The sequence below is a fragment of the Pleurodeles waltl genome, chromosome 7, assembly GCF_031143425.1.
Source record: "Pleurodeles waltl isolate 20211129_DDA chromosome 7, aPleWal1.hap1.20221129, whole genome shotgun sequence".
In the NCBI taxonomy this organism is placed as follows: domain Eukaryota; kingdom Metazoa; phylum Chordata; class Amphibia; order Caudata; family Salamandridae; genus Pleurodeles; species Pleurodeles waltl.
This window is the reverse complement of record NC_090446.1, coordinates 1369071762-1369095850: the sequence shown is the minus strand read 5'-3', so window position 1 is coordinate 1369095850 and position 24089 is coordinate 1369071762. Positions and strand designations below refer to the sequence as shown.

The 24089-nt window shown below is 45.4% G+C and overlaps 1 protein-coding gene across 1 annotated transcript in view; it reads right to left on the bottom strand.

The window, feature by feature from the left end:
- The window catches only part of ALDH16A1 (aldehyde dehydrogenase 16 family member A1), a 483909-nt gene that overhangs the window by 4180 nt on the left and 455640 nt on the right, over positions 1-24089 (bottom strand). Inside the window, exon 16 of the mRNA XM_069200818.1 lies at positions 492-617. Coding sequence (XP_069056919.1) covers positions 492-617 — 126 coding nt within the window. The remainder of the gene's footprint in view (positions 1-491; positions 618-24089) is intronic.

Here is a 24089-nt window from a genome sequence, read left to right as displayed (position 1 = left end):
TGGCTGGGTCTTTCTTATCCCAGATCTGGTCCAAGATCTGGATGAACATTACTGCATATACCTCCAGAATGGATAATCCTGGATGGACCCACATTAACCAAGCTAATTCCAGACTTGATAACAGGGCTAAGTCTCCCTTGACCTGACTAGCTTCAGAACTCAATCTGCTGCGATCTATCTCCATTCAGATAACTACAGATCGTCACACGATGTTTGGCATTTTGCCGAGTTAGCAGTATATCTGGCTATACGAGTGGGACTTTTACTACCCAACTATCCTCAGATCTGAAAACATAGTCAGACTCTTCCTAAAAAGTTAACCCTGTATCTACTAACCTGGATGATTAACTCCCCTTAGTTGATCCCAGATGCCAATATTACAGTTAGGTAGCAGTAGAGTGATAAGCCAAACAGTGCGTCTCCACAATGTGTATCCAATCAAGACCCATTTCCCATTATGACGTGCCTACTCAGCCTTCATGAGCACTTACCTGGTCACTACCAAAGTACCACATCGCCTGCACATCTTGGTGCTCAACTAGGAACTTGGCCAGGTGATCACGGCCTCCAGTAAGGATGTTCACAACCCCACCTGGAAGGTCTGAGGTGTCGAAGACCTAAAATTAAAGCAGACAGAATGAACAACCTCAATACTCCATATATGAAGGAGAGGCTGGAGAAACACCCTCTCATAACACAGCCATTTTAGAAAACAGGGCAGGGGGTCCTTCATTGTCCTGAAAAAAAGCAGAAACATCTACCACTGCATCATCTACAAATTTATATAGGCATTGTAAAGTACCTAAATGCCAAATAAATACATAATAGAAATGGCACTACCTGCCAATTTGACTTCCCTGCCTCTCACACCACCCTCCTAAAACAGATAGAATGGAAGTCATAATCTCGGTTTTCACACTCTGCATTTCATATATCAATGACATTAAACTAATTAATCTAGTTTCACTAAAACTTGCATGGTATTATCCTGTTGCAAATATGATGGTTGCATCCCACTTGCTCATGTAACTCGTATATACATAAATAGCTATACTAAACAGAGATTTTTTATACAATGTTTTTATTGCAAGAAAGCAACAAACAGAACAGTGTAGTAGCAGAGTTAACAATATCAGTTTATTGCCAATCAATACCACTTCACCTGTTAGGCTCTAGCTCCCCCGTCCCCCACCCACAGATAAACCAGGAGAAATCTGTAACATCAGTTTGTGTCCGACTGTGATCATCTGGTTCTAAAGGGCTGAGCGGGGCACCTAATCCACCTCAGTAATCATCCTACTTCCCCCAGAATTTGGTCAATTTTCTTGGACAGCTCCTACCTTCCTATACCACTCTTTCAGCTAACATGCAGCAGTCTAGATCAAGCTTCCAGTCAGGCAGCTCCGGCGGCCGATCCGCTTTCCAAGTGCGGGCAATATTATGTTTCGCCACTGTTAACCCCCAGAGTCACCCAGATTTTGTCCATATGGGTAATATCTGTTTTGTCCCAGATATTTAACAAACACCATTTTATTTAAGCAAGACACAACAGACTCCCGGTAGCTGTGTATGACTGGACAATTCCACAACATATGATAAAATGTCTCCCAATGACCACAGTTTCGAGGACAGAATTGGCGTGAACACTGTGCCCATCTTTGCCAAGGTAGTGCAGGCGTAATAACATCTATGGAGGATTTTCAACTGTACTAAACGGATTCTAGAGTTGATGGGTACCTCTCGTGCAGAAGCCAAGGCCTCCAGCCACTCATCGTCGTCCAGCTCCCCAAGGTCATGTACCCAGTGCCCCCTTAGGCTGCCAAGTGTATCTGGTGTGTTATTAATGAGTTTACGATATGTGCGGGAGATGGCTTTTTTGGGCATGTACTTGGTCAACAGCTGATCTTCGAGCAGGGAGGATTCTGGGGGATCCTCTCCTTACGGCAGTATCATGCATAGTGCGTGACTGATTTGGGGAAGGATGGTGCTGTGCGCCCATAGGTCTCCCACCTTCGCAATTCCAATGACCCCTCAGTTACGGAATCCCAGCTGTGCACCCAGAGTAGCCAGCTGTGCAGTGTCCCATAGTGGGGCGGCTTGTGTAATAGTGTTCTTCCAATCCAATGAATGAAGTTGTGTTGTGCCAGAGTGGAGGGTTACAGCTGTGGGAGTGGGGAAGGTCTGGGGTCTTTTCTCTCTTTATATTGCAATCAGGCAACGAGGTTGCATGGCACTGTGGTCCATGCGGTAAGCTGGTTTCGATATAGCGAGGTGAACCCAATGATTAATGGTTACCAATTGCACTGCTCAATAGTAGTTTCGTATGTCTGGTAGAGCAATGCCTCTGTCGTACCAGCTTTTCATAAATTTTTTTATTGCTATGGTTGCTGGACCACCATCCCAGAGTAGCGTGTATACTTCTCGATTCATGGTTTGTAAGTATGAGGCAGGGATTGGGCATGGTGTATTATGGAGATTTTAGAGAAAGCGAGGCAGTGCCATCATTTTGAATAAAAGCAAACAAACACAAATGATGGACGGAATGCGTAACAAATGAAATATCCACCCCCTTTCACAGATCTGGGTTTAATCCATCAATTCTTTTGTTCACCACGCTACCCCAGTTTGGACCCAGCCATATGCAAATCAGTCTTGACCCTGTTACCCAGCTGCCCTACCCGGGAGCAAGAGTGGAAGTGTCCTTCAGCGCTCAACGTCTTTCCGAAGGTGCACCAATGGAGGCTCCAAGTTGCAGATATGGAAGCTGCTTGGTACCCTGGTGACATATATACCCAAGTATCGGAATCCCTCTGTGGTAATATGAGCAGTGCATTCAACGGTCAGTCGCGGGGCCTCTCCATATAAGAGGTAAGGCAGCAATTTGTCCCAATTAATAGTGTAGCTAGAGTATTGGCAGAACTGCGTAAGGATATGCATTATTCTATCCTTGGCGAGTGCCTCGCCGTAGTCGAAACGGTGCAGATGTGCCCCCGTTGACAATCACCTGGGCCAAAGGTTCTCCATAGAGGAGACGTACCCAGGCCAAAAATCGCAGCCCAAAGCCAAATATCCATAGGACTTCAAACATAAATGGGCGTAAGTGTTGTAGGCTGTTCGGGCATCCAGTGAAAACACCTGGGCATCCTCTCAAATGCTAGGCGCTCGAACGAAGACACCATGAAGGCGCCTCAGACTGAAGACAGTACTCCGCCCCGGCATAAAGCCAGACTGATTCAGGTGGATCAGGGAGGAGATCACTCGGACTAATCGGGAGGCCAAAAGCTTCGCTAGGATCTTTACCTCAGCATTGAGGAGTGAAATAGGCCTGTAATAGGCATAGAACTCCGGTTGTTTTCCTTCTTTACGTATTACCACTGTACTGGCTAGCCTCTGATCCTGGGGCAGGACACCCTTTTCTCTGCTCTCAAGGAACATCGTAAGGAGATGGGGGCCGATTGTGGGTGCTGTAGGTTTATCAAGTTCAATGGGGAGACCATGGGGAGACCATTGGGCCCCCTAGCTTTACCAGTCGCTTATACTAATTCGTCTTGTGTTATTTCTTGATCTAATAGGTTTTTGTCTGATTGGTAAAGAGTGGGGAGATTGTTCTCAGACAGCAGTTCACAGGAGTCAGTGGCTGAAGCTGTCAAGACTCGGTGAGTACAGTTGTGCACAATAACCCGCAAAGGTGTCGGTCCCCTGCTTCTGTTTAGATTTCATGCACCCACCAACTAGCTCTCACTTTCCCATCGAGCCAGGCCAGTAACTTCCCAGCCCCATTGCCCACTTCATACAATTGACACTGCATGAGGATGTAGTGTGAGTGGCCACCTCCGTAGCAGCATCTCTGAACTCTTTTTCCTTCAAAGCCAGGCGGTGTCGCCCACACACTTGGTCTGATTGTGGGAGGCTAGATTTCAGGTCTTGAATTTCCCGTTCCAAAAGCCTTCAGGTGCGCCCTCTTATCCTTCTTGTGTCCCACTATCACCGAGACTCCCTGGTCTTTTATTACTGCCTAAAGACCTCACACAGCATCTGCACTGACTCCACAAAGCTTCCATTTTGTTCAAAGTAATGTTTCGCTGGTGCACTTAAGTTAGTGCGAATATGGGGTATCTGGAGACACCAAGTTAATTACGAGGTGTTGTTGTCAGTTTTTGTTTGGGATACCGTAGGCCGCCCATACCGGAGAATGGTCGGATATCTCCCCGGCAAGCTGCTTGATCTCTTTAAAGTGGTGCAGAAAGTGAGATAGGGTGAGGATTAAATCTATACATGACAGGCTGTAATGGGTCCCAGGATGAAATGTGTATTGTAGCTCCATTGGGTTATGAGCGTGCCATGCATCGACAACCCACAGGGCTGCTAGGAAGTCCACCAGCGAGTCCCGGTCGGACCAGCCTGTCGAGACAGCCAGCGGTCCTTAATCTCACAATGTACTGCATTAAAGTCTCCCCCTAATAGTAGTTCTCCATCCTGGAGCTTTAATAGGAGAGTGCTTAGTTCGGCGAAGGCAGCATCATGGATGAATGAAACAATGCTAAGTGTGGTGCCCTCCCACTCCCCAGAAGGTGCTGCATATCTCCCATACCGATCCACCCAGGCATGTTCGACTATGAAGGGCAGTCACGTACGCAGTAATATGCCCACCCATTGGGACTCTGAGGTATATACCGCATGAGCTATCATTTTAAATCCCCAGTGATCTAGGGCTAGGTAGGTGTTGCCTTGTAAATGCGTTGCCTGAAGGAGAACAATATCATGGGCATCTCTCTTAAGATATTGGAGTATCACTCCCCTCTTCAATTAATCCCCTAGACTATTAACAATCTAGGATAACAGTTTAATATCAGGGGGTGTTGATGCCATAGATGTAAATAAAGCAAGTCACTGACTTGGCGGGGTGGATAAATAGTGGGAAAATGGAGGATCCATTGCAATTTGGGGGCTCGGAGGAGGGCCTTGAGACGTGGCAATTCTGGTGAGCTGCACATTAAGTATAACAACTATTTCTCAAAAAGCAAAAGCAAAGAATATCCAAACCAATCCCCCCTACCTGACTCAATGCATGGTGGATCTAAAGCTACCCACCTCCCCAAATCTGTAGAGCACCTGTCGCCCCAACTCAACATATTTAACTAAAGGTGGCTGTTGCCAACATCCGATCATCCCCTGTATGCCACCCGAATAACAGAAAGTTTCTACCATGGTGACGCCGTTCCATGCGCCATGATGAGGCTACTCAGTCTGGCAGGTTCAATATATACTTTGAGGCTATTGTGCCCCGAGACATAGAAAGCAGCTGTCAATTCTCATATCAGCTAAAGCATCCTATGATAGTCCAAAGATGTCTGAGAAGGAAACACTAGGTTTTTCATTACTCCAGAGGCTTTAGGTCCTAGCCATTATTGGTGAGGTGCTCCTATTTCTCTGTGGTCCCCTGTCCCCTTGCTGGTCCGGCCTGTTGATATCTCGGCATTTTCGTCCCTGTCACAACAAATGCTGTGGCTTTCCTGTTGTGCGCCATCCCTTGAGCCACTCCTAGGTGTCCTTTGGTGTCTAAAAGTACCAAGTCTTTCCCTCCGCCACCGTAGTTTGGCTGGAAAAATCATGGAGTATTTTATGTTGCGTTCTCTTAGGGCTCTCTTGTAGGGCATGGTGACCCCCACTTTTTGCCTGCTGTCAATATGCTTTGGCTGTTTTCACTGCAAACCAGGACCCCAGTGATTGTGCTTTCTCCCTTTAAATTTGGCTGCTTAAGACTTTGCACACCCCACAATTGGAATATTGGTGCCACCCATGTAAGTCCCTAGTATATGGTACTTAGGTACCCAGGGGTTCCCCATGTGCTGCAGCATGTATTGTGCCACCCGTGGGAGCCCATGAAAAATGTGTCAGCAGGCCTGCCATTGCAGCCTGCGTGAAAAGGTACATGCACCCTTTCACTACAGGTCACTGCACCAGGGCACTGCATTCCACCCTTACAGTAGGCCCACCTAGCCCAGAGGGCAGGGACCTATGTGTAGGGGCACCCCTGCATGAGCAGAAGTGCCCCTACGAACTCCAGCTCCATTGAACTGGACTTCTTAAGTGCGGGAAAACCATTTTACCTATGTACTGGACACAGGTCACACTACCTGTGTCCAGCTACATATTGGTTAACTCCGAACCTGGCGATGTTTGTATAAAAAATGTCGGAATCATACCCCAATAGTGTTGCCAGTATTGGTTGTATGATTCCATGCACTCTGGGGGCTCCTTAGAGGGACCCAGCATTGCTCCTACCAGACCTCTGCGGTTTTCTGGCAGCCCGTGTTGCTGCTACCCCTCAGACAGGTTTCTGCCCTCCTGCTGCCTGACCAGCTCAGGCAGAGGAAGGCAGAACAAAGGATTTCATGTGGGAGAGAGAGGTAACACCCTCTCCCTTGGAAACAGGTGTTACATGGCTTGGGAGGGGTAGCCTCCCCAAGCCACCAGTATGCTTTGCAGGGGACATTTGGTGCCCTCCTTGCATAAACCGGTTTGCACAAGTCCAGGAACCCCCCCGGTCCCTGCCTTGGTGTGAAACTGGATAACCCAAAGGGGGAGGGGGGGGGGGACCACTCCCCTAGGGGTGGTGCCAAGAGCGCCTCCAGGTGGCCGCTTGATTCTGCCATCTTGAATCCAAGGTGGCCAGAGGCCCCTGGGAGCATCTGAGTGGCCAGGTCAGGTAGGTGATGTCACAGCCCCCTCCCTATAGGTAGTCACCCTGCTAGGTGACTAATTCCCCTTCCTGGGCTATTTAGGGTCTCCCTCTTGGGTTGGTCCTCAGGTTTGACATGCAAGATTCCAGAAGAACTCCTCTGCATCGTTTACTTCATCTTCTGGCCACTGGGACTGCAACTGGACCCTCCAGGAACTGACAGTCTGCAACTTCAGCGACGACTCCGCTCTGCAACATTGTTTCTGCGGCTCCTTCCAGCAACTGCAACATTTCACAACCCTGACCCACTGCATCTCGACCGCTGACGTGGCACACCACTTGCATCACTCCTCGGACTCCTCTTTATCTCCAGTGCTCCACTGCTGGCCTTCTTCGTCCACCGTGACCTGGTCCTGCATCCACAGAAGGGTGGGTAGTGGCTCCTGCCACCACCGGACAGTCCAACATGAACTGGACTTGGTCCCCTTCTATTTTAGGTCCTCTTCTGTCAGGATCCACCTTTGGGTTCTGTCAGTCTTGGTTGGGTCTTGCATAATCCTTTTACAAAGTCCTCCTGTTGGTTTTGGGGAAAACCAGGTACTGACCTCTGCTCTCCTAGTTGCTGGGGGTCACTCTGGTACTCACCTCTTGGGGTTCCTAGTTCCTCCAGCTCCCTTCTACTGATACTACTTCCTTGGGTGGGGGATTGTCTTTCACATTCCACTTTTTTAGTATATAGTTTGGCCATCCCCTAGGACCCCCACTAAATACCTATACTTTTGCCAATGCTTATTGCTTTCTTTACTGATGGTTAATGTGTATATAACAGTGTGTTTACTTACCTCCAGTTGGGGGATTGCCTATTCAGTATTCTAGTATTGGTGTTACTATAATAAAGTACCTATATTTTTGTAACACTGTGTGGTTCTTTTATGTGTGATAGTGCTGTGTGACCACGGTGGTAATGCATAAGCTTTGCATGTCTCCTAGATAAGTCTTGGCTGCTCAGCCACAGCTACCTCTAGAGAGCCCTGGCTTCCTAGACACTGCCTACACTTCACTGATAGGGGATACCTGGGCCTCTGGGGATACCCGGGGGTCACTAAAGCATTAAAGACTCAAGTCGGCAAGTTGCAAGCCATAACTAAAAACCTATAGGCTAGGTTGGAGGACTACGAAGGCCGCTGAAGGCAAACCAATATTTGCAATATAGGAGTACCTGAGCGCTTCGAAGGGCATACAATCGACTTGTTCGTCAAGGATCTTATCCTCAAAGAACTGCAGCAAAGAGGTCTCGCTAAATACTTCTTGGTGAAGCATGCTCATGTCCCTGGTGCACCCCACACCCAGGTGCACCCCACTGTCCGATCATAAACAGAATCTTTAATTTTTGTGCTCAAGATGCGATTTTGCAAACGGCTTGAAGCAGCAGCAATGCCTCAGCATATCAAATCCATATAAATTTCGATAAGGAGTGAAGTCAGCAGGGTTGAAAAAATGCTGTTATCACAGCCCTCTCTTTGAATGGGTTGATGTTTATACACCATTCTAATCCCCCCTTTTTTCTTCAGTGGCTATGGCTTAAGAGGTATTATCATATTTTAACAAATACATTACTTAGATAATCAGTGGCCCATCTCTCCTAGGGTCCAACTCAACAACACAAATGAGTGGCATTCAAACAGATTTAGGCACAGTTGAAAATTTTATAACAAGAAACCTGTACCCACAAAACAAAGTTGCAAACTATCAACCGAATACCTAAAAGCTGACACTTGGGCTTACAAGTCAAACAAGCATTGGCAAAGCCAACAGGTCTCGGCAATGGCTGACCTATCGCCTTTGGCAATGGGGTGGGGGCGTTGAACGGGAGGGTGAGTGGGGGTGGTGAACAGGAGGGCGGGTGGGGGTGTGAGAAATCGGCAGCCCACGCCCTTTACTGCTGCAGTGCTGAAGGCAGAGCACGGATGGGGCAGAGTGGCAACAAGACCGTGCCTGTATTTGGGCCCCAAAGATAGTTGTGCCTGTACTCAGAACTCTGATGTCAGCATCTGTGCTTCCAAGAAGAGAGACCACGGAGGGAAAGTGATAGTTCCGGGCAGTTTTCCCGTCCATGACCCGCAGTGGTCAGAACAACCTGGACCTATTTTTATTTTGCTAATTTAAGGCTGAAAAGGCATAGTCCAGGGGCCTCTGCTTTGCAGAGAGCACAGCATCCTGGTAGCAACAGAGAAACCAGATAGCCACCTACAAACTAAACCTATTTTTTTACAGGCAGTACCGGGTATATAAAAAGCCCAAAGCACACCAAGTTACATGCTGGCCCTGTCATCTGCACTAGATCTGTTCTTGTTACCCATTTCATTTGTATATTGAATTTAGCATCCAGTGCTTGTGCATAGTTTCGCAAATTCACATATGAAAAATAACCCATGTGTAAATCTGTGAATAAAAGGGGCAGCAAGACATAACCAGCACTCCTAACCTGTGGCAGGACTGTCACCAATTTGCAAACAAACAAAGTAATCCTAAAACAATGCCAGAAAATGCCCACTGCGTATGTTTAGCAGTAGCTGGGTGGTGCGCTCGGGGAGGGCTAAACCCGGAAGAGGCATGACAAATACATGCCCCTGCCAAATGGGGAGAACGCAAAATGGTGTGACGATGGTGCCAGCAAATGGCAAGCCTGTGGGCGGGCTGAAGCCCAAGATGTAGAAATAGCATGTCTCAGTTTGAGCCATCTAGTCCCGAGACCTAAAAACATGGCAGTTATATCTGTATACAATGAAAAATTTGAAAATAGCTTCAGCTTGAGATAATCAAGAATAAATTAAAAACTCTACAAAGAGCCTAACTCGCTTGAGATAAAATCAAAGAAATTAACGCAGTAAGCAATGCTAAGGAAGCCCTTGATAATTTTCCAGAGTACCACTGATGAATTTCTGTTGATTAATCATGGTCACAAAAAAGACAAAGTAAAAAGAACATTGTGAGATACAAGAAGGAGACTGTCTACCGATACTTTGGCGAATTAGTGCTTGCAACAACATTCAACACTGGATCAGGGGTGCCAAAACAAGAACTATAAGAAAACTGCCATATTTTCTGATTCCTCACTTGATTCAGACAAGCAAAACAACCAAACAAAGGCACCTTTTGGCTACCTATGACTTAACTCCAACTCAGTTTTACCATACCAACAACCTTTTCAATTATCTTTAGGCTAAGGGGAACCCTAAAGGAAAACCAGGAGACTGGGCAGGGGGGCTCAGGAAGATAGCGAGACCAATGCTAACTAGGAGAAAGCTAATCCGACAACCAGTATTACATCTCGTAAATAATGCCACCATGCAGCGTAATTTGTCCCCTATTTTAACCATGTTCTCATACTTTCTTACCCATGATGTCTAGACTATGCTGAGTTGTCTTTACTGAAAGATCTGACTTCTTCCAGCTTAAGTGGGAAATGTACAGTTCTTCCGGAAAACAAAACTCTGCCATTTCTTTTCCAACAAACCACAAACGGTACTGATGAGGTCACAGGCCTCCATCCACCTTTTACCCACCCTCACATACAATGCCAGCACAAATTCTAACTTTTGAGTACAGCATTGTAAAAGAAATTGAAAAAATTGAAAAACAAGAATCTCTATATTCTCCACAATGTTCAAAAGGCAAAAGATAAAGGCCCTCATTCTGACCTTGGCGGGCGGCGGAGGCCGCCCGCCAAAGTCCCGCCGTCAGGTTACCGTTCCGCGGTCGAAAGACCGCGGCGGTAATTCTGACTTTCCCGCTGGGCTGGCGGGCGGTCGCCTTCAGACCGCCAGCCAGCCCAGCGGGAAAGAGGCTTCCACGATGAAGCCGGCTCGGAATCGAGCCGGCGGAGTGGAAGCTGTGCGACGGGTGCAGTTGCACCCGTCGCGTATTTCACTGTCTGCACAGCAGACAGTGAAATACATGTAGGGGCCCTCTTACGGGGGCCCCTGCAATGCCCATGCCAGTGGCATGGGCACTGCAGGGGCCCCCAGGGGCCCCGCGACCCCCCCTACCGCCATCCGGATCTCGGCGGTCCGACCGCCGGGATCTGGATGGCGGTAGGGGGGGTCGGAATCCCCGCGGCGGTGCAGCAAGCTGCGCCGCCGCGGAGGATTCAATGGGGCCGCGGTACACTGGCGGGACCCCGCCAGTGGTGCCGGTCCGACCGCGGCTTTACCGCCGCGGTCGGAATCCCCATTGGAGCACCGCCGGCCTGTCGGCGGTGCTCCCGCGGTCCTCCGCCCTGGCGGTCAAAGACCGCCAGGGTCAGAATGACCACCAAAGTCTTAAAAATACCAAAGAGATCACAACAAAACCTGCTGTAGGGTAGTGCCATTATAATATAAGATACTATTAAATATGAATATCTGCTGCATAACTTGCAGATTAGGATTAAGTATGTTAAATGAGACAACTTTTACAAATAATAACATCAGTAAAAAACAAAATTGAGTTTTTGAATAGTCCATATCCATGCACACCTGTGATTTACACTTTGCCCAGTAAATCCACTAGAGACCAATTGTCTCTAGATGTAGTTCAGTCAGGATTTTTTTCCCATAAAACCACTGGTACCACCTCATTCACCTAGATAGCATGAACTTTCTGAATGTACAGAGAACTTACGGGGCTATTTACAAAGGTAATTTACGTTTGTAAGTAAGCTACACATGTAATGTGTTTGCTTTCCCGTACACATTATCACACGGTGATCTCCACCCCAACCGCAGTATCCCTGTGGTAAGGCATAGGGAAAAGTAAGAAAGATGTTTATTTAACTTCAAAAAATATGAATGTACAATATTTTTATTTTAAATGAAGAACAAAAGAAGAAATGGTACAACACTGTTAACTTAATTCTAAATAGCATTTCATTTATATATATTGAATTGAGAGTATCTGGCTGAAGTTTAAAATAAAAAATAAAATACCAACTAAAGTAAAAATTATTTTATATAATATATCTTTTAATTAAAAAAAGGTTGTTAAATTATTTTATAATTAAATAATAAATATGTAATATTTTAGCATTAAGTTATATTTATTTACATGTTTAACTATTTTAAATAATTTAATTTAACATTATCTCCTAATGCATTTTAAATCCATAACTCCATTAATTCCTATGGAAGAGTGTTGCAGTGCCAGTGCTTGGCCATGTGCGGTTCTGGGCTTACTCAAATTCCGAGTTGGAGTAATTTATTATTATTTGGATCAAAGTTTGGCTGCAATAACTTTAAAGTGCATTTTGTGAACAGCAATGGGCTTACTCTTTTTTGGGTGGGACTATGTTCCTCCTTAAATCCCTCCTTAACTCCTACTTATTCCTCTTTAATCCCCTCTCCTTTAGTCATAAGTATTACCCATTGTCCAGCTACTCCTACATTTGCGACTAAAACATGTACTTCTGTGTGCGGGGACTCAGAAGACGAGGCAGAGATCTCTGCACAGAAAGAGAAAGGAGAGGCAGAGGAGCATCCTCCACAAGTACGTTGGATCATACCAATTTGTAGTACGTTAGTAGTACTACTGTAATACTATTAAATGCTATACGAAATGCAGATTGTGAAAAGGGCCCTTAATGTTGAATACTGAACTAGATCTTCTAGTGACACCTGATGTTGAGCCTTTAAATACCAGAGTTCTGCAGCAGGCAGCATTACCACACAGTACTTTAGATAACAAAACGCAAGATTGTTAATACACAGAAGTATTTTCTACTAATGCCCAGAAGAAATTAGTAATTTACATTAAAAAGTATCTGGTCCCTAGCATTATTTATGCAAGAAGTTGTGTTTACAAAATTGCATATCTAGGGTGTTATCTACCCCAATGTTAGTATAGTTGTAATATTAACCATGGGTGGTTAGAAACCCAACATGCATGATCACCACAAATCACTAATTCTATGCAGGGGTGTCTCCTTCGCTATGGCAGAGGAGCATCACCACCCTCTCCCCACCCCCGCCACCAGCAGCAGCTGCAAAACCTTTATAGTAGAAACATAATAAACTCTGTTTATTATGTTTCTACTATAAAAGGGGCGAGGCCACGGGCGTCACAGGGACAGAGGGGGAGCTCATGGCGCATGTGTGTTTGGCGGTCTGTCTCGGGCTGGCCAAAAACACATGCGCAGTAGGCTCTCTCCAGCCCGGCAACACAGTTGCTGGGCTGGAGAGAGCTGGCACAGGCTCCCAGTCTGCCTGGGAGCGCCCTGGCTGAGCGCTCTCAGCTAATCCAGATGCTGCTGGGAGCCTGTGCCTGCAGCCTGCGATGGAGGAGCGGATGGAGCAGTGCGGCGGCGTCACAGCAAAAAGATACGTTTTTTTATTTTTTTTATTATTCCATTTTTTGGTCCCCTTCGCCTACCACGCGCCGCCCCGCCCCTTTTTCCTCCTCCGAGCCGCACCTGATGCTACGGTCTTCACTGAATAGGACTTCATTTAACTAACCTACTCTCTAGTCCATTAAGTACCCAACCTGTTACTCTATAGAGCCAGGTGGTCCTGTCACAGCTTAGTCTCTGGTTTATGTGAGTTGAACACTGAGGTAACTTACAGACTGGCTACGACTTTATTACTGAGTGCTGTATGTTGTGTTTTAGGGGGCACTTGTGTATATTTGCAGTTGTCACATGTTTCAGGTTCATTAACAACCCATGTTTGAAATTGCATTTTGATCCTCCCTCTCCCCATTAAGTGTATGACAGATGAAAGAAGTAGAGATTGGGGGGCAGGGGGTTGCTTCACTCCAGGTATAGCTGACATATTAAACAGACCCACTAATCCTGATATCAACACGTCATCATCAAAGCAGATAATGAAATAGATGCACTGATGATGATTTATGATCTGCCCTGGTTCACAGTCTGAACTCTGTTCCAGTGGCTCAATAATCAAAGCAAGGACCTTGGTTTTACTCTGCTTCACATCAAGAAGTGAACAAAATATATACCACTCCATACAAGACACTTTTGTAGAGGAACTCATTGCTGCTATACAATAGTCACTATCCACTCTCCCTTAGACCATTTACCATAGGGCCAGTTCCTAAAAATACAACGCGGTTCAAAAAAAAGTATGATTTCTTTATTGAATACAAGGATTTCTTACAAAAGCTCATCAACAAGGAATACTCAAGAATCCTTATTAAACATTCCACAAAAGGGCATGGTATTGTTCCTGTTAGACATCACTATAGCCTAAAGAAAGAACTGTGTCAAATTATTGTCTTATTTGTGCGAGCACATGCATACATCTCATTAACAAACTGCAAAAGATCTTTTGAGATAGCACATTGTGGTCATGCTTAAATCCAGCCATCTCCTATCTGCAATCAGAACATCAGTGACATCACTCTCAGTAAACATAAGGGTCTCACAACTCTACCCCCTGTAACTATGCTGAGGGGCGTACTATAGAATTGTATGTCAGGAATGTAAATTCACACCAAAGTGTATGAACACACGAAACACTGGCACACCCTCGTCAGCCTCTAACTGTGACACAAGACTGATCTGCCGTATCAAATATCCATGTCCTTTCACTTACATAGGTCAACCAACACCCATGATTAAACAAAGCATGTCAGCACAGGGGCATGATTCATTGTTTGGTAATGAATTCTTGGCATACAATCATATGGCAGATAACATACACTGTCAGTTGACAAAGGTCACCCAAGCAGACTAGAAGGCTGGCAACAGCACTAATTTACTGGTACTAAGAGAATGATGTCAGGTTGATTGCCCACATACCACTAAATGTGGGCCAAATGAAGCCTTAGCATTTAGAGATATCACACTTGTATTATCCATCATTTACTTCTCAATGTGTATAATAACCTAGACTGCGTTATACCTAGATTATAATTCACTTTTTACAGTATCTATTCTGAACGTACATTTTATATCAAGAGCAGAAAACGCTGTTTATTTGAAAACCACTCTTGTACAACATATTTTAATGCATGTATAATAAATATCTGCATTTAGATGTTTACATATGGTGACATCTTTAGTTAATTGAAAGTTGAATTCTTAGACATAGATGGACTAGTTGCACCAACATGCCGTTATAAATATTTACAACTGTTTTTGTAGACTCAAAAAATGTATAGAAAGATCTTGATTCTTTCTTTCTTTCACTCAGATGGGTGAAGCCTGCGAGATAAAATACACGCTCTGTTTTAGTATCCCCTTCTCTCTCTAATTCATGGGGGCTACTGGTCCAGAGGTATTGTGTATACCTCATTCTGATTGGCTGCACGTCAGAGACATGACCCATGTCTATTTATCCCATGCCACTCCATGTGGACACTTTGTATTTGATTATACACCACATTCTCTAAAGATTTCTTTCTCTTAACAGCGCATTCCAGGTGCAGATTTTAAACATTTTCATGCACTCTCCCTTCCACCCTCTCTCACAAGAGCCAAATACGGAGATAGCAGAAAAATGAGCTGGGTGGGACTCGAAAACACTAACTTCCCTAGGATTTCCCCATTGATTTCAAGCACTCCCAAGGCTGGAGCTTTTGCTCCACAGCTGGGAGTGCTATGCTCTCTAGGGGGTTAAGTGTATGATTGCAGTCATTATGGCATGTAATGGCTGAAGGTGGTTAAAGGAAATACATGGTTTGAAGCATCCTCCAGGGGGTAGATTTATAGTTGCAATGTAATGTCATTATAACGTGATGCCCTCCAGGGGCTGCTTTTATAATTATAGCATTATGGTTGAGAAAAGAAACAGAACACAGGTTTTACTTATTATAAATGTTTTCTTTCTTTCACATAATGATGACAATGATTACTGCTCACAGTGTATACGTTGTATTAGCATTAATAAGCGCATTTTCACAGTAGAATTGCTTTGACAATTGCATTAATGTGTGAGATGATGTTTTAACATGTGGTTTGGTGCTCTTGTACCTTGATAAAAACAATAAGGCTCACTTGATATTTTTGTGTGCCCCCTGTAATGTTACATATAGTATTTTCCATCTGTCAGTGTACATATTTGTAAATTATTGCATAGTATATAGTAGTGTGCATGTAATAAATATACTTCTTTTTCTAAAGACAAATTACTGACTGGACAACCATTTATTGAGTGTTATTGCATGCCAGGGAATGAGAATTACTAGCCAACACCAGCTCTCCTGAGTAGGCCTTGGACTGCTCTGTCTCACTACTCAGAGAGAATCACGTGCTACAATGGGGTGCTTGGTTCCCAGTAAGGTGAAATTTGGGACTTATTACTTGTGCAGGCCACACAACTAATAACCCAATTAACTACAGGTGAATTATGCCCGGGGGTAGAAGTAAGACTCTCATAGCTTCATGGTAGCAAGTTTGGATGCACTGCTATATCACCCTGCTGTACCTGCCTTGGAGATGGATGACTTTTGAAGAGTTACACAAAGGGTTCAAAGAGCTGCAAAAAAAGCTTGTGAAAAGGTTAGGTCCTGTCAATGTAGTACATAAATGCTCTTTTGACATCTTATGTGTGTAAAGCCCTTTCTGTCACTGAATGTGGTAAAGGAAAGAAGATGTGGTGGGCCTCTGAGCCTACTGCAGAACGATCATGCATTTGTGCGACCCAAAGGTGGTCTCTGCTGAAGACATATCTGCAGAGTGGAACGTTGGGAGGGGTTATGAGAAGTTCTAGGTAGTAACTGTGATAAACCACCGCTAAAACCCACTGGTCAGATTTAACTTCCTCCCAGCGAGAAAGGAAATCTTGTATTCTGCCCCCTGACAGGTGTCGTGTGATCGTACAGGAGGTTAAGCAGATTGGAGGTGAGGGTGGGTTGTTGTGGGGGAGGTGCAGGGGGGGCGCACCACTTAGAGGTGGAAGCTCATTTACTGGAGCTACCTTTCCCGCTTGCTGGTGAAAAGTGTGCTGCTGTATTTGATGCTACTCGGGCAGGTCTGAGAATTTAGCTGTGGCTCCTCTCCAGGGCTGTTTGCAGAAAGTGCCTCTTGCAGCTGGAGTTTTTAAAGAAATCATGGACTGTGAGATGTTTGTCTCATTTTTTATTTTCTCTAGCATCAGCCAATGAAGTCTTTCCTCCCCTTTCAAAGAAAGAGACAGAGAAAACAATACAGTAAACTGATGATTGCCCACTGAAACATTATGTAAGGTTTTGAGAGTAACATATGTTAGGCCTTTTATAAAACACATCACAACAGGTGAAAATGGAAGGCAGATCTGGCAAGCATAAAAAGCAGAAAGAGGTGACATGTAATCCTTGACTGTGCCCACTGCAAAGCCTTGGTGGCTAAGGCAAAAAGAACATGTCAGAAAGGTCAGCCTGTAGAGTTTCAAGACTGAGGCTCCTTAATCGGCCTATACACTTTTCCCACCATCCAGAATAGACAGATTTGTTTGAAGGATGTCTGGTTGTGAGGATTACATCCATTATTTCCAAATCAAAACTGCTCAGTGGCTGCTGTTCTGTCTCCGCGCATGAAGGTGTAGGTTGTGGAGATTATTGAGCAGGACCCTCCCCTGTTGCTGAGACAGGAGGTCCTTCCAAAGGGGTAGGTGAATCAGATGACAAATGGTCAGACTTAAGCGTTCTGGTAAAAAACTCTCCTGGTTCAATCCAGGGCAATCAGAGTTACTCTGACCTGGTCTATCCATCTTTTTTCAGAAAGTCAGAATAGACCAGGCAGGAGAGGTAAAGGCAGGGACGTGTACAGGAAACGAATGTTCCACTGCAGGCAGAACAAATCATGTTATGGTCTTGGTGGAAACTCCGTGTGCAGTATTCTTGACACCGTGTGTTCTGAACTGTGGTGAAAAGATCCAACATGGGCACGCCCAACTGTTCAAACAAGTTTTGAGCGACCTCCACATTGAGATGACATTTGTGGTGTGCATGCCGAAGTATGCTCAACTCATCCATTCTGGTGTTCAGAACCCTGGTTTGCTGACTCAGCCACCTTGAAAGGCACAGAGACTACTGGCACAGGACCCTAGCCCACCCTGCTTGTTGCAGAACTACATGGCGGTTTTATTGTCAATGAGAATCTGCACCAAGCTACCTTTGATGGTCAATAAAAAGGCTTTGAGAGCCAGCTGGATGGTCGAACACTCCAATGGAATGATGTGGCATTGCCTTCTGTGACCTCTGGGTGGGCTCGAGAGAGTGGCCTGCCACAAGTCAGGTTGGCCCCAGGCTGTCTCAAGATGTGGATGTTGTCAGACAGACTGCCCCGGTGCAGAGTCTGAAACAAGAGGTTCCTCTACAAAGCCCACATGTGTTATCTGGTGCAAGGGACATGGGGATGCACGAGGCTGAGAGCCCAAGAATTCTCAGAACAATTTTCAAAAAGACCCAGGATTGATACAACATATTAGGATCACATCCTGAATGTCCTAACTCACTGTGGTGGTGCGAAGGCCCTGAATGACACTATGTCCAGGAAAGCCCCTAAATAAAAAATCCTCTGTCTAGGCATCAGAAAGGACTTTGGTGCACTAATGGAAAATCTCAGAGATGTCAAGAGTGTGACCATTGTCCATAGGCTGTCTGTGACTGTGGCGAGCCAGCCTTGAGCAGACAGTAGTCATGGGACGAGAATACACGTATACCCAGCTTTCAAAGATGGGCTGCGACCATTTCCTTCACTTTCATGAACAGCTGAGGTGAGACTGAAAGGTAGAACTGCCAATGGGAAGTGCTCTGACCTCACCGTGTACTACAATTAGCATCTGTGAGACTACATGACAGGTATGTGAAAATATGCATCCTGCAAGTCCAAGGCATCACCCAGTCTCCTGGGCCCAGAGCGCAAAGAATCAAAGGCAAAATTAACATTTTGAATTCTGTAAGAAGGCTTCAGAGGTCTAAGGACTACAATGCGCCTGAAACCACCTTCATTCTTCTTGGGCTTGAGGAAGTAGTGAGACTAACACATGACAACTTTCTTTGGCTTTGGCACCCTCTCGATGGTACCCTTGGCCAGAAGGCATGCTCTGCAAATACGTTCCCTGGTATTAAAGTGGGGGGCAGGAAGTCTTGTGGGGAAAGGGGACTAAATAAATGGTAGGGTGTAACCCGTTAGATCAATGTGACATCATGATCTCAGTGGTAGCTACTTCTGGCTATTGGAAGAAAAAGAAACTGGAGTGGGTTTTTCTGCTTATGACAGTCACACTTGTTTGTGATAGTTAGGATGTCCTAGAAGGATGTGTGGCTGCCTTCTCCTTTCGTGTAGGTTCTCAGTATCCTAATGAGACTACTGGATTCGGGTGGCAGAATCACTTGTACTGCGTGGGACTGAGTCTGATCCCACACCACGTGACACCTGTCAGCCTAATCTGTTTTTTTTCTGGCTAACTAGCAATGCCTCATCTCCACCCAAGAGCCGGGATGATTGGGGCAACCAAGCACAATACAAATATGACTCCTCAGAGGAATTGTGGTCACTCAGATCTCATCCATTTCTCTCAGTTACATTAGTCTCATGTATGTGAGGACAATCTGAGGCAGAGTATAGTTCAATAACGTTTTATTGAAGTGACTGCATCTTAGATAATAAAGTATGAATTGCAATAACTAGGACGATGAAGCACAATACGATTAAAATAGTGACAAGGAGGGTAAAACACAAGAATAATGCTACCATACTGTCACTAAGGTTTGTAGGGATATTTCCTACCTAAGCAATGTTAGAGCACTGCATGTTAAGCTCTAATTCTGCCTTTTAGGTGTCCCCCTGGAAGACATCATCCCTCATACCTGAGCAAAAGGCCTGTAGTCTACATAATCCGCTGTAGTGAAGCAATCACCATACAGTCGTGGTCATCTGGCTGGAATCTCCCTCTAACATACATGGGTCAAAGTACTGTTTTTATAATAAAACATCTGAGGTTCCGAGAAAGGATCCCCACATAAGAGTGTGTATGTTTCTGTGAACATTGGAGACTACGCATACCACCTTTGCCGGCAACCTATCTTACTGCAGCCTTGAGAAAAGCACAGAGTGAAAGAAATGTCCTGTTTAAGAACGCAGTGCTGACCGAGGCGAAGAACAGCTAGACAGAGAAAATAAAACAAGACCGCAAACGTGGCTATTGATAAAATAATAAAAACAAAGCTGAATAAAATATATCTAGGTTAAAGTGCACAGCGGCAGGCCTAGTATGCTAAAATAACATGTATAAAACTATAGCTAAAATGGCTACACAACACTCCTCCTCCTCTCTATTTTTTCTTGTCATTAGTGGTGTTAGCAAAGCACGATTTGCTGTAAGAACTATCTGAATCTGTGAGAGTCTCCTGTACCACATTGAGAGACAACCTTTTTCCTATATGGTGGGACTCTTGTATGTTAACATTTGCAACCCCCCCCCCCCTCATGGTTTCTAGTTTTCTGTCTTGCCTCTGTGGGTGTCGTCAATGTTGGAAAGTGTGGCACTCGAAGATGAGGAGTTATTGGCTATTTTGGCTGCACCCTCCATGTTGGGAGATACTACGATCACCCAAACTATCTTCCAGCTAGGTGATTGGGATACTTTGGTGGAAATTAAAAGAAGCCAAGTAAAATAATTCTACATGGGGCAGTCCTAACAGAGTACTTATGGACCAATATAGCCCAGACTGGACTAATTGTCAATAATGAACCCAGGATTTTCCTGGATGACAAAGAATTTAGAAAAGATTGGGCACTCGTGGTGTGGGGATGCACGCGTGATTGGTTGATCCTCATTAAGACAGCAAAGAGGCTGGGAAATGCTATGATGATTAAAATTAAGATCAGTGAGAGTTACTTAAAAAAAGGGCCGAGCACCACTGCCTTCAAGAAGAAACTTGAGAACTCAAACAAGGGTTTAAGGGGTAATTGACTCAACAAAAGATTGAGAAATTCCAGAAACACCATAAATTTTTTTTGCATGACAAGGTGTACCCCTATTCAAGTGACTGTCTTTCCCGCTTCCAGCTCCCCTTATTTAAACTTTTCCTGATGTCACCCGGGGCGCACCATTCATTCCAGGTCTGGTGGGGGAATCCTCTGCGCAACCCCTGCAGGATACAAGTGGATGGCATGCTCCCCTTCTGACGTCAACACACTACAGACTGGAGTATCTTAGCCTGACCACATAGACCTGCATATATGAGATGTACAAGGAAACCCTTGGTATCAGTGATACGATATGAGAGAAGAGCGATACACATTATGTTTTTCCTCATTTATCCTTGTGTTTGGTATGTTTGTCTTGTGTCTCTCAATTTCAGTGTGTGACAATAAAGAACATAGGGGGTAATTCCAACTTTGGTTGGCGGCGGGCGCCGCCAGCCAAACGGGAACCGCCAGAATACCGCTGCACGGTCAAAAGACCGCCGCGGGTATTCTGGGTTTCCCGCTGGGCGGGCGACCGCCAGAAGGCCGCCCGCCAGCCCAGCGGGAAACACCCTTCCACGGGGATGCTGGCTCCAAAAGGAGCTGGCGGAGTGGAAGGTGTGCGACGGGTGCAGTAGCACCCTTCACGATTTTCAGTGTCTGCATGGCAGACACTGAAAATCTTGGTGGGGCCCTCTTACGGGGGCCCCACGACACCCCATACCGCCATCCTGTTCCTGGCGGCCAAAACCGCCAGGAACAGGATGGCGGTATGGGGGTCGGAATCCCCATGGCGGCGCAGCTTGGAGATTCCCCTGGGCAGCGGAAAACCGGCGGTACACTCCGGTTTTCCCTTTCTGACCGTGGCTGAACCGCCGTGGTCAGAATGCCCAAGGGAGCACCGCCAGCCTGTTGGCGGTGCTCCCGCGGTCCCCGGCCCTGGCGGTTTTCACCGCCAGGGTCAGAATGACCGCCATAGTCCCCTTCCATGACCAAGAAGCTGGCAGGCCCTATAATCTAGGGTAAGGGACTCTCTCTTATAGAAAGGTTAAAGATGAAAAAGTTAATATTACTCTAACATCAGTAGAGGAATAGCAGTTAGTAGAGTAACAAGCATGAGAGGGGGATTTTGCTTGTGTTGGGTCACATGTCACAATCTTTTGCAGTGCTGTGCATTTTCACGTTTTGATCTCACAGTGAAGGTCTAGGTGAAGTGAATTATTGAAAAGCTTTGACTTGTGATTTTATATCCCTGCAGGCGGATTAGGAATTGGTTTTAATATACTCAGGCAGGACTGACCTGCACATATGTTCTATCCCTTGCACTAAAAGTATAGTATAGGGCACACCAGACAGCAAGGGGCTATAGCGATCCTCTGCCCAGAAGAATGCCCCAGACCTGTTAGGGCTACAAAGTGAGGGCAGAAACATGTTGGCCTTGTATTGGGTGGTCTGAGCCATACTCCTCAAATAACCATCCCTTTCGTTTTGTTTTTAATATTACCTGTGGTCCCCAAATAAAGGTGATACACAAAGAAACTACAAGGTATTTTTAACCTGTTTATCTGGATCCCAGTCATATCAAGTAGTTATTTTATCTAAGAACTCCCTCCTGCTCTGATTCTATCTGGAGGTTGAGTCCGCCCTGGTGGTATTATCCTACCAGGGTGGGGAGAGGTAGCCGATGATGAAGCATGACACTATTAGGTGTGTGAGGCTTCCAGTTCCATAATGAAAGACCTTTCATTGGACAGTGATACCTGCACAAGGACCACGCATCTCATCTCAGTGGTGGCTACTTCCGGCTTTTGGGAGAAAGAGAAACCGGAGTGAGTTTTTCTGCTTATGACAGTCACACTTGTTTGTGATAGGTAGGATGTGTGACTGCCTTATCATCCTCCTCTCTATTTTTTCTTGTGATTAGTGAAGTTGATAGCCGCACTGTTATTTGGACAGAGTTTAGGCAATAGTGTTAACAAGGTGCACAAGGTGTAAGACTTGACTTTTATGGTTGCATGTCACATTGCACTGTAAATGTTATGTGTCCACCTGAGAGGACAGTTATTAAGTCATATTAATGACCTTTTTTCGCTCACACGCACATATATCACTATGGGCCTGATTACAACTTTGGCGGAGGGGGTTAATCCGTTCCAAATGTGACGGATATCCCGCCCGCCGTATTACGAGTCCATTATATCCTATGGAACTCGTAGTACGGTGGGCGGGATATCCGGCACATTTGGGACGGATTAACCCCCTCCGCCAAAGTTGTAATCAGGCCCTATGTGTCCAAGTCAGTTGACGTCACTGGTATTAAATCAATATAGCCGCACACTACATGTTTATTGTGGATCAAGTTTTGGAGGTAATTATGCCTAAGTCACGAACAAACGTTTGTAGGTGTATGCTGTGTACTTTTTTTTATTATTACTTTATCGATGGTGCTGTGTGTGGGTCGTGTGCAGGATTTGTGAGGTGACATTCGGTAAAGCAATTATGTATTTTTGGTTTGACTCTTATTACTAATGGTGTGTAGGTTTCTCTCTGATGTGGGTAAATGGCAGAGTATGTTTCAAAGTTGAGGCAAGACTCCTCTAGTCGCAAAGTGTGTGCTTTGTTCACTCATTTGCCTGTTGTGTTTTTTTGTTTTTTTTTAGTCGATTGGATTATTTTGTGCGTCCTGGCTGTGGTAAATATTCGGCTTTTTCTTATTGTAAAGAAGGCAGATGTGCCTACAGTCTACTTGTTCTAAAACACGTGTTCCAAAGTATACAACATCTGAGAATTCATTTGGGAGTTCATCAGTGTTGGGACTAAAGTGCCACAGCTTTACTTACAGGTTGTAACTACCACGAATGAACATTTGTAAACCTACAGCCATCAGTGTTACACAAGCAACTCACTCCCCCAAGCAGGTCCTGCTCAGGGGCAAGCGCATGAGGGAGTCACAGACTTGTGCATTAAAATCACAGTAACCTAAAAACTGTAGAAGGCAGATTTATTAGCAGTCATTTGGTATTTGTCTCAGAGCTCTGCTTGGTTCTGTAATGGCAAAGGTATGTAGAAAAAAACAATGTTTTGTGCAGATGTTTAAGAAAAAGCTGTTAATGCTCCCATGTGGGAAACAGCTCTATGAAGGAAATGAAACTAAAAACCTTCCAAGTGCTGCTGGCAAAACCACTTCCTCTGGGGGTTCACTGTCAGAAGCCTTTGTGGTTTGCGTGGCAGGCAAGAGGCTGACATGAGACAAAGGGACATACCTGCGCTGTCTTTCTCATGCGGGGCTGTGCAGGGAAAGACAGAATGTAAAATCTGGGAGGATGGAAGCCAAGACCCACTGATGAACCAGTGACAGAAGGCGATTCCCTGCAGAATCCAGAGCTTCTAGTCCAGGTCTCTGTTCCAGGATCTTGTAAACTGCATAACCCCCGCACTTGGCCCACTACAGTCCCTACATGCACATCATTTCTCATTAACATAAGCCAATAAAGAAATTGTTTACCCACGACGCGTTGT